General features: G+C 45.9%; 1 protein-coding gene across 1 annotated transcript in view; it reads right to left on the bottom strand.

Annotated features, from left to right (window-relative positions):
• The window catches only part of LOC144486016 (uncharacterized), a 209,859-nt gene extending 193,185 nt beyond the window's left edge, over positions 1 to 16,674 (bottom strand). Inside the window, exon 1 of the mRNA XM_078204125.1 lies at positions 16,630 to 16,674. Within this exon, the coding sequence (XP_078060251.1) occupies positions 16,630 to 16,663 (34 nt within the window). The 5' untranslated portion in view covers positions 16,664 to 16,674. The remainder of the gene's footprint in view (positions 1 to 16,629) is intronic.
• Between the last annotated feature and the right edge of the window lie 1,405 nt (positions 16,675 to 18,079).

Raw genomic sequence — 18,079 nt, forward strand, 5'->3', positions numbered from 1 at the left:
GTGGGGAGGGGGTGAGACAGCTTGTTCAGCCCTCGGGTGAGAAAAGTGGGGGACCTTATTTCAACATCAGGTGACACCCTCACAGGGTCCGTCCCCAGTTGGTGTTCTCTCCACCAGCTTCTCCTCCAACATCATAGAATCCCTACAGTGCAGAAGGAGGCCATTCGGTCCATCATGCCTGCATTGACAACCATCCCACCCAGGCCCGAACCCCATAACCCCATGTATTTACCCTGCTAGTCTCCCTGACACTAAGGGGCAATTTAGCATGGCCAATCCATCTAATTCGCACATTTTTGGACCATGGGAAGAAGATGGATCACTGGGGAGAATGTACAAACTCCACACATACAGTGACCCGAGGCTGGAATTGAACCCGGGTCCCTGGCGCTGTGAGGCAGCAGTGCTAACCACTCTGCCACCATGCAACATCCCCACCACCTGTGCCCACCCCTCAGGTTTCAGTTCTTCTTCCAGCCCTGAGACACATTACCTACTCCTGGACTCCCAGGATTCAGTGTGGGGTCAACTTAGAATTCCAGCTCTGTGCCCCACAGCTTCAGGTGCTGCTGGGATTAGAGAGCTGCCGACCAATGAAATGAGCGCTCAGCCCTCTGAGGGGGGCGGATGCCCCATCTCAAGCCAATGAACTCTCCCTGTGGAGATCAGAGCCATTTCTCTCAATTGGTGCCATTATTATTTTCTTATTGTGAATCTTTTGAACAATCGACATTGAGGTTTCTAATGATCTTTTCATTATTATTCACGGAGACAGTTTTAGTTTTGAACTCTCAGCGGGTAACTTTATGGCTTCGCTTAATCTGAGACTGGAAAATCCTGCCCGACGTCAACGGACATTTCCATTGTCCTCTTCGATTCCATGGCAGGTGGGGTGGTAAAATTCCGGTGCCCAACTCTGCCCCTCCCACTCTGCCCTTCAATTCTGCCTCTTGAACTCTGGCCCTTGAACCCAGCCTCTCCCACTCTGCCTCTCCCACTCTGCCCCTCACACTCTGCCCCTCACACTCTGCCCCTCACACTCTGCCCCTCACACTCTGCCCCTCACACTTGGCCCCTCACACTCTGCCCTCACACTCTGCTCCTCACACTCTGCCCCTCCCACTCTGCCACTTGAACCCAGCCCCGCCCACTCTGCCCCTCCCACTCTGCCACTTGAACCCAGCCCCTCCCACTTTACCCCGCCTTTACTCAAATCTCTACATCCTGCATTTTCCCTTCCTCCACTCCCTCACCTTCCTCCAATCTCTCGCTTCCCTCCAATCCCTCACCTTTCTCCACCCATAGAATCGTAGAATCATAGAATCCCTACAGTGCAGAAGGAGGCCATTTGACCCACCTAGTCTGCACTGACCACAATCCCACCCAGGCCCTATTCCCATAACCCCACATATTTACCCTGTTAATCCCCTGACACTAGGGGTCAACTTAGCATGGCCAATCCAGTGAACCCGCGCATCTGTGGGAGGAAAATGAAGAAAACCCACACAAAAGCGGGGAGAAGGTGCAGACTCTGCACAGTGACACGAGGCCGGAATTGAACCTGGGACCCTGGCACTGTAAAGCAGCAGTGCTAACCACTATGCTATTGTGCTGCCCCACTCACCTCCCTCCATCCCCATGCCCTCCTCCACCCACTCACCTCCCTCCACCCCCTCGCCTCACTCTACTCACTTGCCTCCTTCCAATCCAATGATTGAGGGTGATTTAGTGGTTTGGATCAGGAATTGGCTTGCTGTAAGAAAACAGAGGGTGGTGGTTGATGGGAAATATTCATCCTGGAGTTCAGTTACTAGTGGTGTACCGCAAGGATCTGTTTTGGGCCACTGCTGTTTGTCATTTTTATTAATGACCTGGATGAGGGCGTGGAAGGATGGATTAGCAAATTTGCGGATGACACTAAAGTCGGTGGAGTTGTGGACAGTGCAGAGGGAAGTGGCAGGTTACAGAGGGACATAGGTAAGCTGCAGAGCTGGGCTGAGAGGTGGCAAATGGAGTTTAATGCGGAAAAGTGTGAAGTGATTCACTTTGGAAGGAGTAACAGGAATACAGAGTACTGGGCTAATGGTAAGATACTTGGTGGTGTGGATGAACAGAGAGATCTCGGTGTCCATGTGCATAGATCCCTGAAAGTTGGCACCCAGGTTGTTAAGAAGGCATACGGAGTGTTAGCTTTTATTGGTAGAGGGATTGAGTTTCGGAGCCAGGAGGTCATGCTGCAACTGTACAAAACTCTGGTGCGGCCGCATTTGGAGCATTGTGTACAGTTCTGGTCGCCGTATTATAGGAAAGATGTGGAAGTGTTGGAAAGGGTGCAGAGGAGATTTACCAGGATGTTGCCTGGTATGGTGGGAAAATCGTATGAGGAAAGGCTGAGGGGCTTGAGGTTGTTTTCGTTAGAGAGAAGAAGGTTAAGAGGTGACTTAATAGAGGCATACAAGATGATCAGAGGATTAGATAGGGTGGAAATTGAGAGCCTTTTTCCTCGGATGGTGATGGCTAACACGAGGGGACATAGCTTTAAATTGAGGGGTGAGAGATATAGGACAGATATTCGAGGTAGGTTCTTTACTCAGAGAGTAGTAAGGGCGTGGAATGCCCTGCCTGCAGCAGTAGTGGACTCATCAACATTAAGAGCATTCAAATGGTTATTGGATAAACATATGGATGATATTGGAATAGTGTAGATTAGAGGGGCTTTAGATTGGTTCCACTGGTCGGCGCAACATCGAGGGCCGAAGGGCCTGTACTGCGCTGTAATGTTCTATGTTCTATGTTCTAATCCATCGTCTCCCTCCAATCTCTCACCTCCCTCCACTGCCTCACCCAGTGTCTTGTTTTTTTAAAGACTAATGCATCAGTTGTAGGTTTTGGCAGGACTGTAGCCCCCAGCCATGCTAAAGGTGCAGCTCCCTACCCCTGGGCACTTGATGCCCACACCACCCTGAGGCACAAATCTGTCACACTCTGTGCCAGATTGGCATGTTGTTCAGGTAACAATCAACAGATAACAACCTTTCTAGCGTTTCAGAGCACAAATGCCTCCATACAGAACCAATCTCCAAGTATCCTTGGTTCCCAAAAAAACCACAATAACTGGATCCTCCCCCTCCCACTCCAGATTCCTCTCTGGCCATGGGGAGAAACATAAAAGTATAGTGTAGGAATAGAGATGTTTTACTGCAATTGTATAGGACATTGGTGAGGCCACACCTGGAATATTGTGCGTAATTTTGGTCTCCTTATCTGAGGAAGGATGTCCTGGCTATAGAGGGAACTCAGGGTTCTCTTGATGCTAACTTGCAGGTTGAGTTTGTAGTTAGGAAGGCAAATGCAATGTTAACATTCATTTTAAGAGGACGAGAACACAAAAGCAGGGGCTTGAAGTTTTATAAGGCTCCGGTCAGACCACATTTGGAATTATGTGAGCAATTTTGAGACCCGCACCTAAGGAAGGATGTGCTGGCCTTGGAGAGAATCCAGGGTAGTTTCACGAGAATGATCCCAGGAATGAAAAGCTTGATGCTTGAGAACTCTGGAACTGTACTCGATGGAGTTCAGAAGGATGAGGGGGGATCTCATTAAAACTTACAGGATACTGAAAGGCCTGGATAGAATGGACGTGGGGAAGATGTTTCCACTAGTAGGAGATACTAGGATCCAAGGGCACAGCTTCAGAGTAAAGGAACAACCCTTTAGAACCGAGATGAGGAGGAATTTCTTCAGCCAGACGGTGGTGAATGTGTGGAATTCTTTGCCACAGAAGGCTATGGAGGCCAGTTCATTGAGTGTATTGAAGGCTGAGATACATAGGTCCTTGATTGGTAAGGGGATCAAAAGTTACAGGCAAAAGGCGGGAGAATGAGATTGAGAAAGATATCAGCTATGATTGAATGGCGGAACAGGCTCGATGGGCTCAATGGCCTCATTCTGCTCCTATAATTTATGGAATGCAGCGAAGGTTTACCAGGATGATTCCTGGGATGGCAGGTCTGTCATATGAGGAGAGACAAAGCCTGTTAGGATTCTATGCACTGGTGTTTAGAAGAGTGAGGGGATCCCATAGAAACTTATAAAACTCTAACAGGGTCAGACAGGGTAGATTCAGAAAGAATGTTCCTGATGGTGGGGGAGTCCAGAACTAGGGGTCATAATTTTAGGATAAGGGGGAAACCTTTTAGAACTGAGTTGAGGAGAAATTTCTTCACCCAGAGGGTGGTGAATGTATGGAATTCACTCCCACAGAATGTAGTTGAGGCCAAACCGTTGTCTGATTTGAAGAAGAAACTAGATATAGCTCTTGGGGCTAAAGAGATCAAGGGATGTGGGGGGAAGAAGGGGATCAGGATATTGAATTTGATGATCAGTGTAGAATGATATAAAATAAAGGGCGATTGCCAGGCAGTGTGAGGGTTTTTGTTTAATCAACTTAGATGTAGATTCACTTTAAATCAATGGGGAGCAAGTTTGTTCGTAATTGTAATTACTAACAAGTCTCCTGGCCCTGCTGGAATGCATCCCAGTGTATTAAAAGAGATGGCAAGGAAATACCAAATGCACGAGTGGTAATTTACCAAAATTTGCTGGACTCTGGAGTGGTCCCCACAGATTTTAAAACAGCAAATGTGGCGCCACTGTTTAAAAAAGGAGGTTGACAAAAGGCGGGTAACTATAGGCCAGTTAGCTTAACTTCTGTAGCAGGGAAAATGCTTGAATCTTTCATCAAGGAAGAAATAGCGAGACATCTGGATATAAATTGTCCCATTGGTAAGACGTAGCATGGGTTCATGAAGGGAAGGTCATGTTTGACTAATTTGGTGGAATTCCTTGAGAACATTACATGTGCAGTGGACAATGGGGAACTTGCGGATGTGGTGTATCTGAATTTCCAGAAGGCATTTGACAAGGTGCCGTACCAAAGACTGCTGCACAAGATAAAGGTGCACGGTGTTACGTGTAATGTATTAGCATGGATAGAGAATTGGTTAACTAACAGAAAGCAAAGAGTGAGGCTCAATGAGTGTTTTTCTGGTTGGCGATCAGTGACTAGTGGTGTGCCTCAGGGATCAGTGTTGGGACCGCAATTGTTTACGACTTACATAGATGATTTGGAATTGGGGACCAAGTGTGGTCTGTCAAAATTCGCAGATGACACTAAGATGAGTGGCAGAGCAAAGTGTGCAGAGGGCGCTGAAAGTCTGCAAAGGGATAGAGATAGTCTAAGTGAGTGGGCGAGGGTCTGGCAGATGGAGTACAATGTTGGTAAATGTGAGGTCATCCATTTTGGTAGGAATAACAGCAAAATGAACTATTATTTAAATGATAACAAATTGCAGCATGCTGCTGTGCAGAGGGACCTGGGTGTCCTTGTGCAAAAATCACAAGGAGTTGGTTTGCAGGTGCAGCAGCTAACTAAGAAGGCAAATGGAACTTTGTCCTTCATTGCACAGATCCTTGAAAGTGACGTCACACAGGTGGAGAAGGTGGTGAAGAAGGCATATGGCATGCTTGCCTTTATAGGACGGGGCATAGAGTATAAAAGTTGGGGTCTGATGTTGCAGATGTATAGAACGTTGGTTTGGCCGCATCTGGAATACTGCGTCCAGTTCTGGTCGCCACACTACCAGAAGGACGTGGAGGCTTTGGAGAGAGTACAGAGGAGGTTTACCAGGATGTTGCCTGGTATGGAGGGGCTTAGTTACGAGGAGAGATTGGGTAAACTGGGGTTGTTCTCCCTGGAAAGACGGAGGATGAGGGGAGACTTAATAGAGGTGTATAAAATTATGAAAGGCATAGATAGGGTGAACGGTGGGAAGCTTTTCCCCAGGTCGGTGGTGACGTTCACGAGGGGTCATAGGTTCAAGGTGAAGGGGGGGAGGTTTAACACAGATATCAGACAGACATATTTTACACAGAGGGTGGTGGGGGCCTGGAATGCGCTGCCAGGCAAGGTGGTGGAGGCGGACACACTGGGAACGTTTAAGACTTATCTAGACAGCCATATGAACGGAGTGGGGATGGAGGGATACAAAAGAATGGTCTAGTTTGGACCAGGGAGCGGCGCGGGCTTGGAGGGCCGAAGGGCCTGTTCCTGTGCTGTATTGTTCTTTGTTCTTTGTTCTTTGTTCTTGCTCGAGGGATGGAGTTTAAAAACAGTGAGGTTATGTTGCAGCTGTATAACACAGAACATAGAAAAGATACAGCACAAACAGGCCCTTCGGCCCACAAGTTGCGCCGAACATGTCCCTACCTACTAGGCTTACCTATAACCCTCTATGTTACGAACGTCCATGAACCTATCCAAACGTCTCTTAAAAAACCCCATCGAATTCGCCTCCACCACCACTACCGGCAGCCGATTCCACGCACCCACCACCCTCTGAGTGAAAAACTTACCCCTAACATCTCCTTTGTACCTATTCACCAGCACCTTAAACCTGTGATCTCTTGTGGCAACCATATCAGCCCTGGGTAAAGGCCTCTGAGAATCCACTCTATCAATACCTCTCAACATCTTATACACCTCTATCAAGTCACCTGTCATCCTTCGCTTCTCCAAGGAGAAAAGATCTAGCTCTCTCAACCTATCCTCATAAGGCATGCCACCTAATCCAGGCAATATCCTTGTAAATCTCCTCTGCACCCTTCCTATTGCTTCCACATCCTTTCTGTGATGAGGCGACCAGAACTGGGCACAGTACTCCAGGTGGGGTCTGACCAGGGTCCTATACAGCTGCAGCATTATCTCCCGATTTCTAAACACAATTCCTCTATTGATGAAGACCAGTATTCCATACGCCTTCTTAACCACAGCCTCTACCTGCGACGCTGCTTTGAGCGTCCTATGAACCCGGACCCCAAGATCCTTCTGATCTTCCACACTGCCAAGTGTCTTACCCTTAATATTATATTCTTTCACCCTATTCGACCTGCCAAAATGAACCACCACACACTTATCTGGGTTGAAGTCCATCTGCCACTTCTCCGCTCAGTCTTGCATCTTATCTATGTCTCGTTGCAACTGCTGACATCCCTCTACACTATTCACAACCCCACCAACCTTCGTGTCATCAGCAAACTTGCCAACCCATCCTTCCACTTCCTCATCCAGGTCACTTATAAAAATCACAAAGAGCAAGGGTCCCAGAACAGATCCCTGGTGCACTCCACTGGTGACTGACCTCCATGCTGAAAAAGACCCATCTACAACCACTCTTTGCCTTCTGTGGGCAAGACAGTTCTGAATCCACAAGGCAATGTCCCCTTGTATCCCATGCCCATTCACTTTCTGCATAAGCCTTGCATGGGGCACCTTATCAAACGTCTTGCTGAAATCCATATAAACTACATCTACTGCTCTTCCCTCATCTATGTGTCTAGTTACATCTTTAAAAAATTCAATTAGGCTCGTAAGGCATGATCTGCCTCGGACAAAGCCATGCTGGCTATTTCTGATCACACTATTCCTCTCCAGATGTTCATAAATCTTTCCCATCTTATCTTCTTGCTCCTAACATACTTGTAGAATGCCTTGGGGTTTTCCTTTATCCTGTCTGCCAAGGCCTTCTCATGACCCCTTCTTGCTCTTCTAATTTCCCTCTTAAGTTCCTTCCTACTAGTCGTATACTCATCTAGATTTCTAACAGTACCTAGTTCCCTGAACCTTTTGTAGGTTTTTCTAAGGTGCTGGTGAGGCCACACCTGGAGTACTGTGTACAGTTTTGGTCTCCTTACTTGAGAAAGGCTATACTAGCACTGGAGGGGATGCAGAGGAGATTCACTAGGTTGATTCCGGAGTTGAGAGGGTTGGCTTATGAAGAGAGACTGAGTACAAAGAACAAAGAAAATTACAGCACAGGAAGGCCCTTCGGCCCTCCAAGCCTTCACCGACCATGCTGCCTGACTGAACTAAAACCCTTCCGGGGACCATATCCCTCTAAACCCATCTATTCATGTACTTGTCAAGACGCCCCTTAAAAGTCACTGCCGTATCCGCTTCCACTACCTCCCCGGCAATGAGTTCTAGGCACCCACTACTCCCTGTGTAAAAGATCTGCCTTGTACATCTCCTTTAAACCTTGCCCCTCACACCTTAAACCTATGCCCCCTAGTAATTGACTCTTCCACCCTGGGGAAAAGGGAGTAGATGAGTGACAAAGATGATTGATGAGGGTAGGGCAATGGATGTTGTCTACATGGACTTCAGGAAGGCCTTTGACAAAGTCCCTCATGGCAGACTGGTGCAGAAGGTGAAATCGCATGGGATCAGAGGTGAGCTGGCAAGATGGATACAAAACTGGCTTGGTCAAAGAAGACAGAGGGTAGAAGTGGAAAGGGTGCATTTCTGAATGGAGGGCTGTGACAAGTGTCGTTGCTCAGGGATCAGTACTGAGACCTTTGCTGTTTGTAATATATACAAATGATTTGGAGGAAAATGTAACTGGTTTGATTCGTAAGTTTGTGGACGACACAAGGATTGGTGGATTTGCGAATAGCGATGAGGACCATCAGAGGATACAACAGGATATAGATCGGTTGGAGACTTGAGCGGAGAGATGGCAGATGGAGTTTAATCCGGACAAATGTGAGGCAATGCATTTTGGAAGGCCTAATACAGATAGGAAATATATAGTAAATGGCAGAACCCTTAAGAGTATTGATAGGCAAAGAGATCTGGATGTACAGGTACACAGGTCACTGACAGTGGCAATGCAGGTGGAGAAGTTAGTCAAGAAGGCATACGGCATGCTTGCCTTCATTGGCCAGGGCATTGAGTTTAAAAATTGGCAAGTCATGTTGCAGCTTTATAGAACCTTAGTTAGGCCGCACTTAGAATATAGTGTTCAATTCTGGTCGCCACACTACCAGAAGGATGTGGAGGCTTTGGAGAGGGTGCAGAAAAGATATACCAGGATGTTGTCTGGTATGGAGGGCATTAGCTATGAGGAGAGGTTGGAGAAACTTGGTTTGTTCTCAATGGAACGACGGAGGTTGAGGGGTGACTGATAGAAGTCTACAAGATTATGAGAGGCTTGGACAGAGTGGATAGTCAGAAGCTTTTTCCCAGGGTGGAAGAGTCAATTACTAGGGAGCACAGATTTAAGGTGCAAAGGACAGGGTTGAAAGGAGATGTACGAGGCATATTTTTTACACAGAGGGTGGTGGGTGCCTGGAACTCATTGCAGGGGGAGGTAGTGGAAGCGGATACAGTAGTGACTTTTAAGGGGCATCTGGACAAATACATGAATAGAATGGAATAGAGAGACAAATACATGAATAGGATGGGAATAGGGGGTAGGGGGTTTTAGTTAAGTCTGGCAGCATGGTTGGTGCAGGCTTGGAGGGCTGAAGGGCCATTTCCTGTGCTGTAATTTTCTTTGTTCTTTGTAGACTGGGGCTATACTCACTGGAATTCAGAAGAATGAGGGGAGACCTTATAGAAACATATAAGATTATGAAGGGAATAGATAAGATAGAAGCAGGGAAGTTGTTTCCACTGGTGGGTGAAACTAGAACTAGGGGCATAGCTTCAAAATAAGGGGGAGCAGATTTAGGACTGAGTTGAGGAGGAACTCCTTCACACAAAGGGTTGTGAATCTGTGGAATTCCCTGCCCAGTGAAGCAGTTGAGGCTACCTCATTGAATGTTTTTAAGGCAAGGATAGGGAAGGATAAGGCAAGGATGTTTTTAAAGCAAGGATGGGCGGCAGGGTAGCACAGTGGTTAGCACTGCTGCTTCACAGGTCCAGGGACCTGAGTTCTATTCCCGGCTTGGGTCACTGTCTGTGTGGAGTTTGCACATTCCCCTTGTGTCTGCGTGGGTTTCCTCCGGGTGCTCCGGGTTCCTCCCACAGTCCAAAGATGTGCGGGTTAGGTTGATTGGCCATGCTAAAAATTGCCCTTAGTGTCCTGGGATGCATAGGCCAGAGGGATTAGTGGGTAAATATGTAGGGATATGGGGGTAGGTCCTGTGTGGGATTATGGTTCGCTGCAGACTCGATGGGCCGAATGGCCTTTTTCTGTACTGTAGGGTTTCTATGATTCTATAAATAATTTTTTGAACAGTAAAGGAATTACAGAAAAACAGTAAAGGTGAGCGGGCGGGTAAGTGGAGCTGAGTCCACAAAAAGATCAGCCATGATCTTATTGAATGGCGGAGGACACTCGAGGGGCCAGATGGCCTACTCCTGCTCCTAGTTCTTATGTTCTTATGTAATTAGGTGTTTTAAATACTTTGTAGTTTTAAAGGTACATGCAATACCTTTAATTAGTCCACACTTATAAATATATCTTCTATACATTTTTAGAAGTTAAACAAAGGTTGTTTAACTTGTGAACAGTTACAGAGTGCCCTATGATACTAAATAGGAGTTAAATACATTCCTTTAAAGCACTCAACTGTTGGAATCACAAGGCCATAAAGGGCACTTAATTGCCTCACCAGACAACTTATCAGAAACAACTGATGCACGAGTGAGTTTTAATGAAGCGGCCTTCACAGTTTCTAATTAAAACAGAGATTCAGTTAACTTCTCTGACAAGGCCATAAAATACTAAGGCCCCTTTTATCAAGTGAAGGATGCCCATGTGAGACTGTTTTAGTGAAGATGCTTTGAGAGGCTGCTATCAAAATAGAGACATGATGTCTGACTAAGTGACTAAAGGATAGTTCACCAAGGCTTAGAGATGATATATTGGGGTATCCCAAGAGGTATCATGGTCACATAGATCAGGGTTGTTCAGTATTTCATTCTATTGGATCAATACATAATGTATGTCATTTGTAACACTTTTGATTGGATTGTGTCCAGCTGATTGTGAGCTGTAGAATTGTATAAACCAGGATGATTTTCTTGGGGGACTGGTTTTTTTGACCCATTGCGTCAAACCCCCTGCCCTTGCTAGCAAGTAAACTAAAGACAATCTGTCGGTTAAGTATCTTGTGTTAATGTGTGTTTGTGTTGAAGTCAAACTCAGAAGTCAAGATTTCGACATCCGCCATGATCAAAAAGAATGGGGGAGCAGGCTCAAAGGGCCGAATGGTCTACTGCTGCTTCTATGTTTCTATACGAAGTCTTGAACCCCAGCCCTGGACAGACTCAGGATTTTGGCTGCAAAGTCCGGTATCTACGCCCCTGACCATACTGTCTCCTATCATGAAGCTTCTTACTCTCCGTTCACTGGAAATGGCATCCTTCACCTTGATGCCAGGGTCATTCTACTTGCCCACCCTGCTTCTCATCCACACAGGTAACAAGCAGCTTGTACCCAATGGACAGAGTCAGGGGCTGAGGCTCCTCCATCACTATGTGCTCATTCCTCGTCCCTTTCTGACCTGCAGCCACATCGTCCTTTTCCTGACCATGGACCCACTGTTAGCTTCTGATTCCTGGAACAGAGTGTCCAGAGAACTCTTCCCCTTCGCAATGTTTGCAACTCAGACTCCAGCTCAGCAACTCTGAGCACAAGTTGCTTTTTCTGGCTGTCCGTGATTCTGATGTTTTCCACACATTCCCACATGTAGTCATGGACAACACATGTCTGTCTCACGTTACTTGTTGATTTGATAAGTCAAATAGCTAACTAACTGGGGAAACAAATGTTGAGTTATAATCTTATGGTTTAAAGATAAAAGAGCTACTGAAATGAAAAGAAAAAGAATAAAAAGCAGCAGTTTGTTCAGAAGGAAGAATTTCCAAAGTTAGCACCTCAGTCAGCTCCCCGGGCAAACTCTCTGACTTAGATGACTGTGTAAACTCTCTTGATCATCCTCAAATTCAAAATTAAAACTTTCCAAACACCCTTTTCTCTCTTACATATCTGATTCCTTTGTCACATCTCTAAGGTGACACATCTGCAGGTTTTTCGGGAAGATAACAAAATAACACAACTACTTATGTGGAGTGAAAGGGTTAATAATCTCACAAGTTTAAAAATCACACAAGCTGTAAGCTGTATCTCAGTCACAGAGGGGAAGCTATGTGAAAAGCACAGGTCTTAATTAAAGCAGACCCAGATAAGAGTCATGAACCATTGAATTGATGTGCAGCTTCAGCTCATGTTTGCCCATTAGAACAAGGAACAATGGAAAAGAAGGTTTATAGACCATTGGCCAGAGATATAGCTATCATTTCTTGATGATATAACATGCACAAGTTTTAATTGGACACTACACTCTTACGTATGCATGATGTAACCTTAATCAATAACTGCAAGTGGATAGAGATAGCTCCTGTACTTTTATTGGTATTTGCTCATTATTTGTCATTGAATTTGAAACTATAATTGCTTGTGTATTTCTGAATTCTGCACCCTGACTGGTCTGAGAGACTTATTCAGAGTCCTAAAGCACTGGAGTTTCTCAATAGATCATCTTGAAACCACTCCGTGACTTTGTCTGGCTACCTAAGGGGAAATGATAGTTTTAAATATCACAAGAAAAACATAACAGATTGGCAATGGAATGGGGCTTGCTCTGGCCAGAAAAAACTGTGACAACATCTTGGTCCGGTGAGTATGTTCTATATTAACAGCTGGATGCTGTTGTTAACCAATTGTAGTCAATATAAAGAGTGAAATCTGAAGCCAAAGTAAACTGGACCAGACAAAGGGAGTGAAATGGTGAAAGAAAAGGGGGACACCCTAGGGATTTTGTCAAAAGAACCGTGAGGGCGGAATGGTTAACAAGACCATGGGCCACGGCAAAATCCAAGAAGGTGAATGTCAACAAGGAGACGGCTGAAAAGGCAGAACTGGAATTTATTACTGACGAGGGAGGAGAAGCCATAAAAATGCTGGGAGCTTTTTTAAAAAAAATCTGAGAAAGACAAGCTCTCTCTTAAATCAAGATTCCTAATGCAGTGCAGGTCGCCACAGCTGCAGAAAAATGTAACCAATATCTGTCCAGAGCAAGGGTGAGTTGGAAACTTGAATTACAGTTATAAAAGTAAGGAAAAGTAAGAGTGCAGAAAAGATTTACTAGGATGCTATCGGGACTTGATGGATTGAGTTATAAGGAGAGGCTGGATAGACTGTGACTTTTTTCTCTGGAGCGTAGGAGGCTGAGGGGTGACCTTATAGAGGTCTATAAAATAATGAGGGGCACAGATAAGGTAGATAGTCAATATCTTTTCCCAAAGGTAGGGGAGTCTAAAACTAGAGGGCATAGGTTTAAGGTGAGAGGGGAGAGATACAAAAGTGTCCAGAGGGGCAGTTTTTTCACACAGAGGGTGGTGAGTGTCTGGAACAAGCTGCCAGAGGTAGTAGTAGAGGCGGGTACAATTTTATCTTTTAAAAAGCATTTAGATAGTTACATGGGTACGATGGGTATAGAGGGATATGGGCCAAATGTGGGCAATTGGGATTAGCTTAGGGGTTTAAAAAAAAGGCGGCATGGACAGGTTGGGCCGAATGGCCTGTTTCCATGCTGTAAACCTCTTTGACTCTATGACACTATGACTTCTGGTTGGTTTACCTGGACATTTGTAAATTTGATAACTTTGGTTTTGAACTCAAGGTTTTTCCATCGAGGGAGATAACATTATGGGTTTTTAATTACAAGAATTTAGAAGGTTAAAAACAGAACCACAAGAATGCTTCTGTAATTCATTGTTGCTTAAAAGTGTGTGCTAAGTTTCTCTGCTTGTGTATAGAACAGTACAGCACAGAACAGGCCCTTCGGTCCACAATATTGTGCCGAGCTTTATCTGAAACCAAGATCAAGCTATCCCACTCCCCATCATCCTGGTGTGCTCCATGTGCCTATCCAATAACCGCTGAAATGTTCCTAAAGTGTCTGACTCCACTATCACTGCAGGCAGTCCATTCCACACCCCAACCACTCTCTGCGTAAAGAACCTACCTCGGACATCCTTCCTATATCTCCCACCATGAACCCTATAGTTATGCCCCCTTGTAATAGCTCCATCCACCCGAGGAAATAGTCTTTGAACATTCACTCCATCTATCCCCTTCATCATTTTATAAACCTCTATAAAGTCTCCCCTCAACCTCCTCCGCTCCAGAGAGAACAGCCCTAGCTCCCTCAAACTTTCCTCATAATACCTACCCTCCAAACCAGGCAGCATCCTGGTAAATCTCCTCTGCACTCTTTCCAGCGCTTCCACATCCTTCTTATAGTGAGGTGACCAGAACTGCACACAATATTCCAAATGTGGTCTCACCAAGGTCCTGTACAGTTGCAGCATAACCCCACGGCTCTTAAACTCCAACCCCCTGTTAATAAAAGCTAACACACTATAGGCCTTCTTCACAGCTCTATCCACTTGAGTGGCAACCTTCAGAGGTCTGTGGATATGGACCCAAGATCTCTCTGTTCCTCCACAGTCTTCAGAACTCTACCTTTGACCCTGTTATCCACATTTAAATTTGTCCTACCAAAATGAATCACCTCACATTTATCAGGGTTAAACTCCATCTGCCATTTTTCAGCCCAGCTCTGCATCCTATCTATGTCTCTTTGCAGTCTACAACAGCCCTCCATCTCATCCACAACACCACCAATCTTGGTGTCATCAGCAAATTTACTGATCCACCCTTCAGCCCCTCCTCTGGGTCATTAATAAAAATGACAAATAGCAGAGGACCAAGCACTGATCCCTATGGCACTCCGCTAGCAACCTGCCTCCAGTCCGAAAATTTTCCATCCACCACCACCCTCTGTCTTCGATCAGATAGCCAGTTACCTATCCAATCGGCCAACTTTCCCTTTATCCCACACCTTATCAAACGCCTTACTAAAATCCATGTATATGACATCAACAGCTCCTACCTTCATCAACACACTTAGTTACCTCCTCAAAAAATTCTATCAAATTTGTGAGGCATGACTTCCCTTCATGAATCCGTGCTGACTATCCCGGATTAATCCGCATCTTTCTAAATGGTCGTAAATCCCATCCCTCAGGACCTTTTCCACCAACTTACCAACCACCGAAGTAAGACTAACCGGCCTATAATTACCAGGGTCATTTCTATTCCCTTTCTTAAACAGAGGAACAACACTCGCCACTCTCCAGTCCTCTGGCACCATCCCCGTGGACAGTGAGGACCCAAAGATCAAAGCCAAAGGCTCTGCAATCTCTTCCCTTGCCTCCCAAAGAATCCTAGGATATATTTCATCAGGCCCAGGGGACTTATCGACCTTCAGTTTATTCAAAACTGCTAATACATCCTCCCTCTGAACATCTACTTCCTCCAGCCTATTAGCCTGTAACACCTTCTCTTCCTGGATGGGTTATATGTTTCAAGCTTTAATGTTTTCCGTATAATTTTGTGACCATATTTTGTGATTTAAGTCAGATTTTTAAAAAAGGAAGTGTAATTGATTAAGTTTATTTTCATAGGTTATGAACCTGAATTCATGTTTCATAGAATCCCTACAGTACAGAAGGAGGCCATTCGGCTCATCGAATCTGCACCGACCACAATCCCACCCAAGCCCCACTCCCGCAACTCCACATATCCACCCTGCCAATTCCCCCCGACACTAGGGTCAATTTAGCATGGCTAATCAATCTAACCTGCACATCTTTGGACTGTGGGAGGAAACCGGAGCACCCGGAGGAAACCCACGCAGACACGGGGAGAACGTGCAGACTCCACACAGACAGTGACCCGAGCCGGAAATTGAACCCAGGTCCCTGGCGCTGGGCGACAGCAGTGCTAACCCACTGTGCCACCGTGCCACCCGTTTCAATGGCCACAAGCATGATTCCAGGATATTTTGAGAAACATCTGGGAATTTAAAACCGGATATAAATTCACTTATGTGAGAACAAGATTTTTAAAATTGTAATCGTTGATTAAAATTTGGGATAGTTGAAATGATCATGACAAACCCTGTGTTGGATTGATCTTGGGTTAGAACCCCTTGTCAGATCGGAAGATTTATTCCTGACACAACTGGCATCACAAAAAGGAAAATTCATGGAATAGATCATAGAATCCCTACAGTGCAGAAGGAGGTCATTTTGCCCATTGAGCCTGCAGTGACCACAATCTCATCCGGGTCCTATTCCCACAACCCCACATATTCACCCTGCTAATCCCCCTGACACTAGGGTCAGTTTAGCATGGCCAATCAACCGAACCCCACACGTCTTTGGACTGTGGGAGGAAACCGGAACACCCAGAGGAGACCCAGACAGGCATGGGGAGAATGTGCAAACTGCACACAGACAGTGACCTAAGCTGGGAATCGAACCCAGGTTCCTGGTGCTGTGAGGCAGCAGGGCTAATCACTGTGTCACCGTGCCATCCAAAAGGACATTTTTTTTCTCACTGCAGCAGGAAACTCTAAAGTTTTTGATAAAATTAATAGGAAAGGCTATTTCATTTTTAAAAATGTTTTCGTGGCATATGGACATCACTGGCTGGCCAGGGTTTAATGCCCATCCTGAGTTTTGGGGGCAGTTGAGAGTCAATTCTAGAATGAGATACTGTGGAACAAAAAGGAGAGATTGAAACCACTCTGCGACTTTGTCTGGCTACTTGAGGGGGACAGTAGTTTTAAATACAACAAGAAAGATATTGTGACAACCCCACAAAATGGATCAACGGGCATACATCATTGAGAATGAATATTACTTACTCAGGTAGCCTAGAATCAGCAACAAAGTCTTCATCGTACTGAGCAATATTCTGCAATGGAAAATAGACAATAAGTATTGGTGAGAATTCCAGAGATATGAAAATCAGAGAGAGTTTTAAATTGTGAGTAGCATTGTCGACATTGAGTTAAGTCTCCCTCTCTCTGGGAGTGGGATTGTAGACATTGTGTTTATCTATCTATATAGAGTGAAGTCTCTCTCTCTGAGAGTGGGGTAGTAGACATTGAAGTTATCTATCTATATTGAGTGAAATCTCCCTCTCTGGGAGTAGGTCTGCTATATATATAGACGTTCACGAGGGGTCATAGGTTCAAGGTGAGCGGGGGGGGAGGTTTAACACGGATATCAGAAGGATGTATTTTACACAGAGGGTGGTGGGGGCCTGGAATGCGCTGCCAGGCAAGGTGGTGGAGGCAGACACACTGGGAATGTTTAACACTTATCTAGATAGCCATATGAACGGAGTGGGAATGGAGGGATACAAAAGAATGGTCTAGTTTGGACCAGGGAGCGGCACGGGCTTGGAGGGCCGAAGGGCCTGTTCCTGTGCTGTATTGTTCTTTGTTCTTTGTACTGCACTGCAATGTTCCATGTTCATTCTCTGGGGGGGGGGGGGGGGGGAAGGGAGGCCAGATCATTCTCTGGGGGGAGTGGGGGAGAGAGGAGGGACGCGGGTAAGCTGTATCTCTGGTGGGGGGAGGGGTGGGGGGGCAGGGGGGTCTGCTGCCACTCTGCAGGCGATCAGTGGGGGGGAAGGGGGCAGGGGGTCACGATTGGTCTGGGTCGCGGGGGGCGGGTGGGTGGATAAGGGGGACAGTGATATCTGGGAGGCCATTGCTCCCGCTTTTCGCTCCCGGGCCGCTTTCACCGCATTCTGCGGCTTGGGAGCGATCTGACACGGGCGCGTGTTTCCAAATTTTTTTCTCACTGCACATGTGTAGTTCAGCGCTCTGATCGTTTCAGGTGTGATAAGCCCCGCCCACAGCACGATTCAGACCCGCAATTTTTTTTTCACGCTAAGTGCGAATGGGGGCGCCTGAAAGCAGTTTTCCAAGTCGGATCTGAATTGTGCCCAGATTCAGCACTTAGAATGAAAATGGTTTGAGTTTATCTATCTATATTGAGTGAAGTCTCTCTCTCTCTGGGAGTGGGATTGTAGACATTGAGTTTATCTATCTATATTGAGTGAAGTCTCTCTCTCTCTGGGAGTGGGTAGTAGACATTGAGTTTATCTATCTATATTGAGTGAAGTCTCTCTCTCTCTGGGAGTGGGTAGTAGACATTGAGTTTATCTATCTATATTGAGTGAAGTCTCTCTCTCTCTGGGAGTGGGTAGTAGACATTGAGTTTATCTATCTATATTGAGTGAAGTCTCTCTCTCTCTGGGAGTGGGGTAGGAGACATTGAGTTATTTATCTATATTGAGTGAAG

Source organism: Mustelus asterias, unplaced genomic scaffold (genome assembly GCF_964213995.1).
Source record: "Mustelus asterias unplaced genomic scaffold, sMusAst1.hap1.1 HAP1_SCAFFOLD_266, whole genome shotgun sequence".
In the NCBI taxonomy this organism is placed as follows: Eukaryota; Metazoa; Chordata; class Chondrichthyes; order Carcharhiniformes; family Triakidae; genus Mustelus; species Mustelus asterias.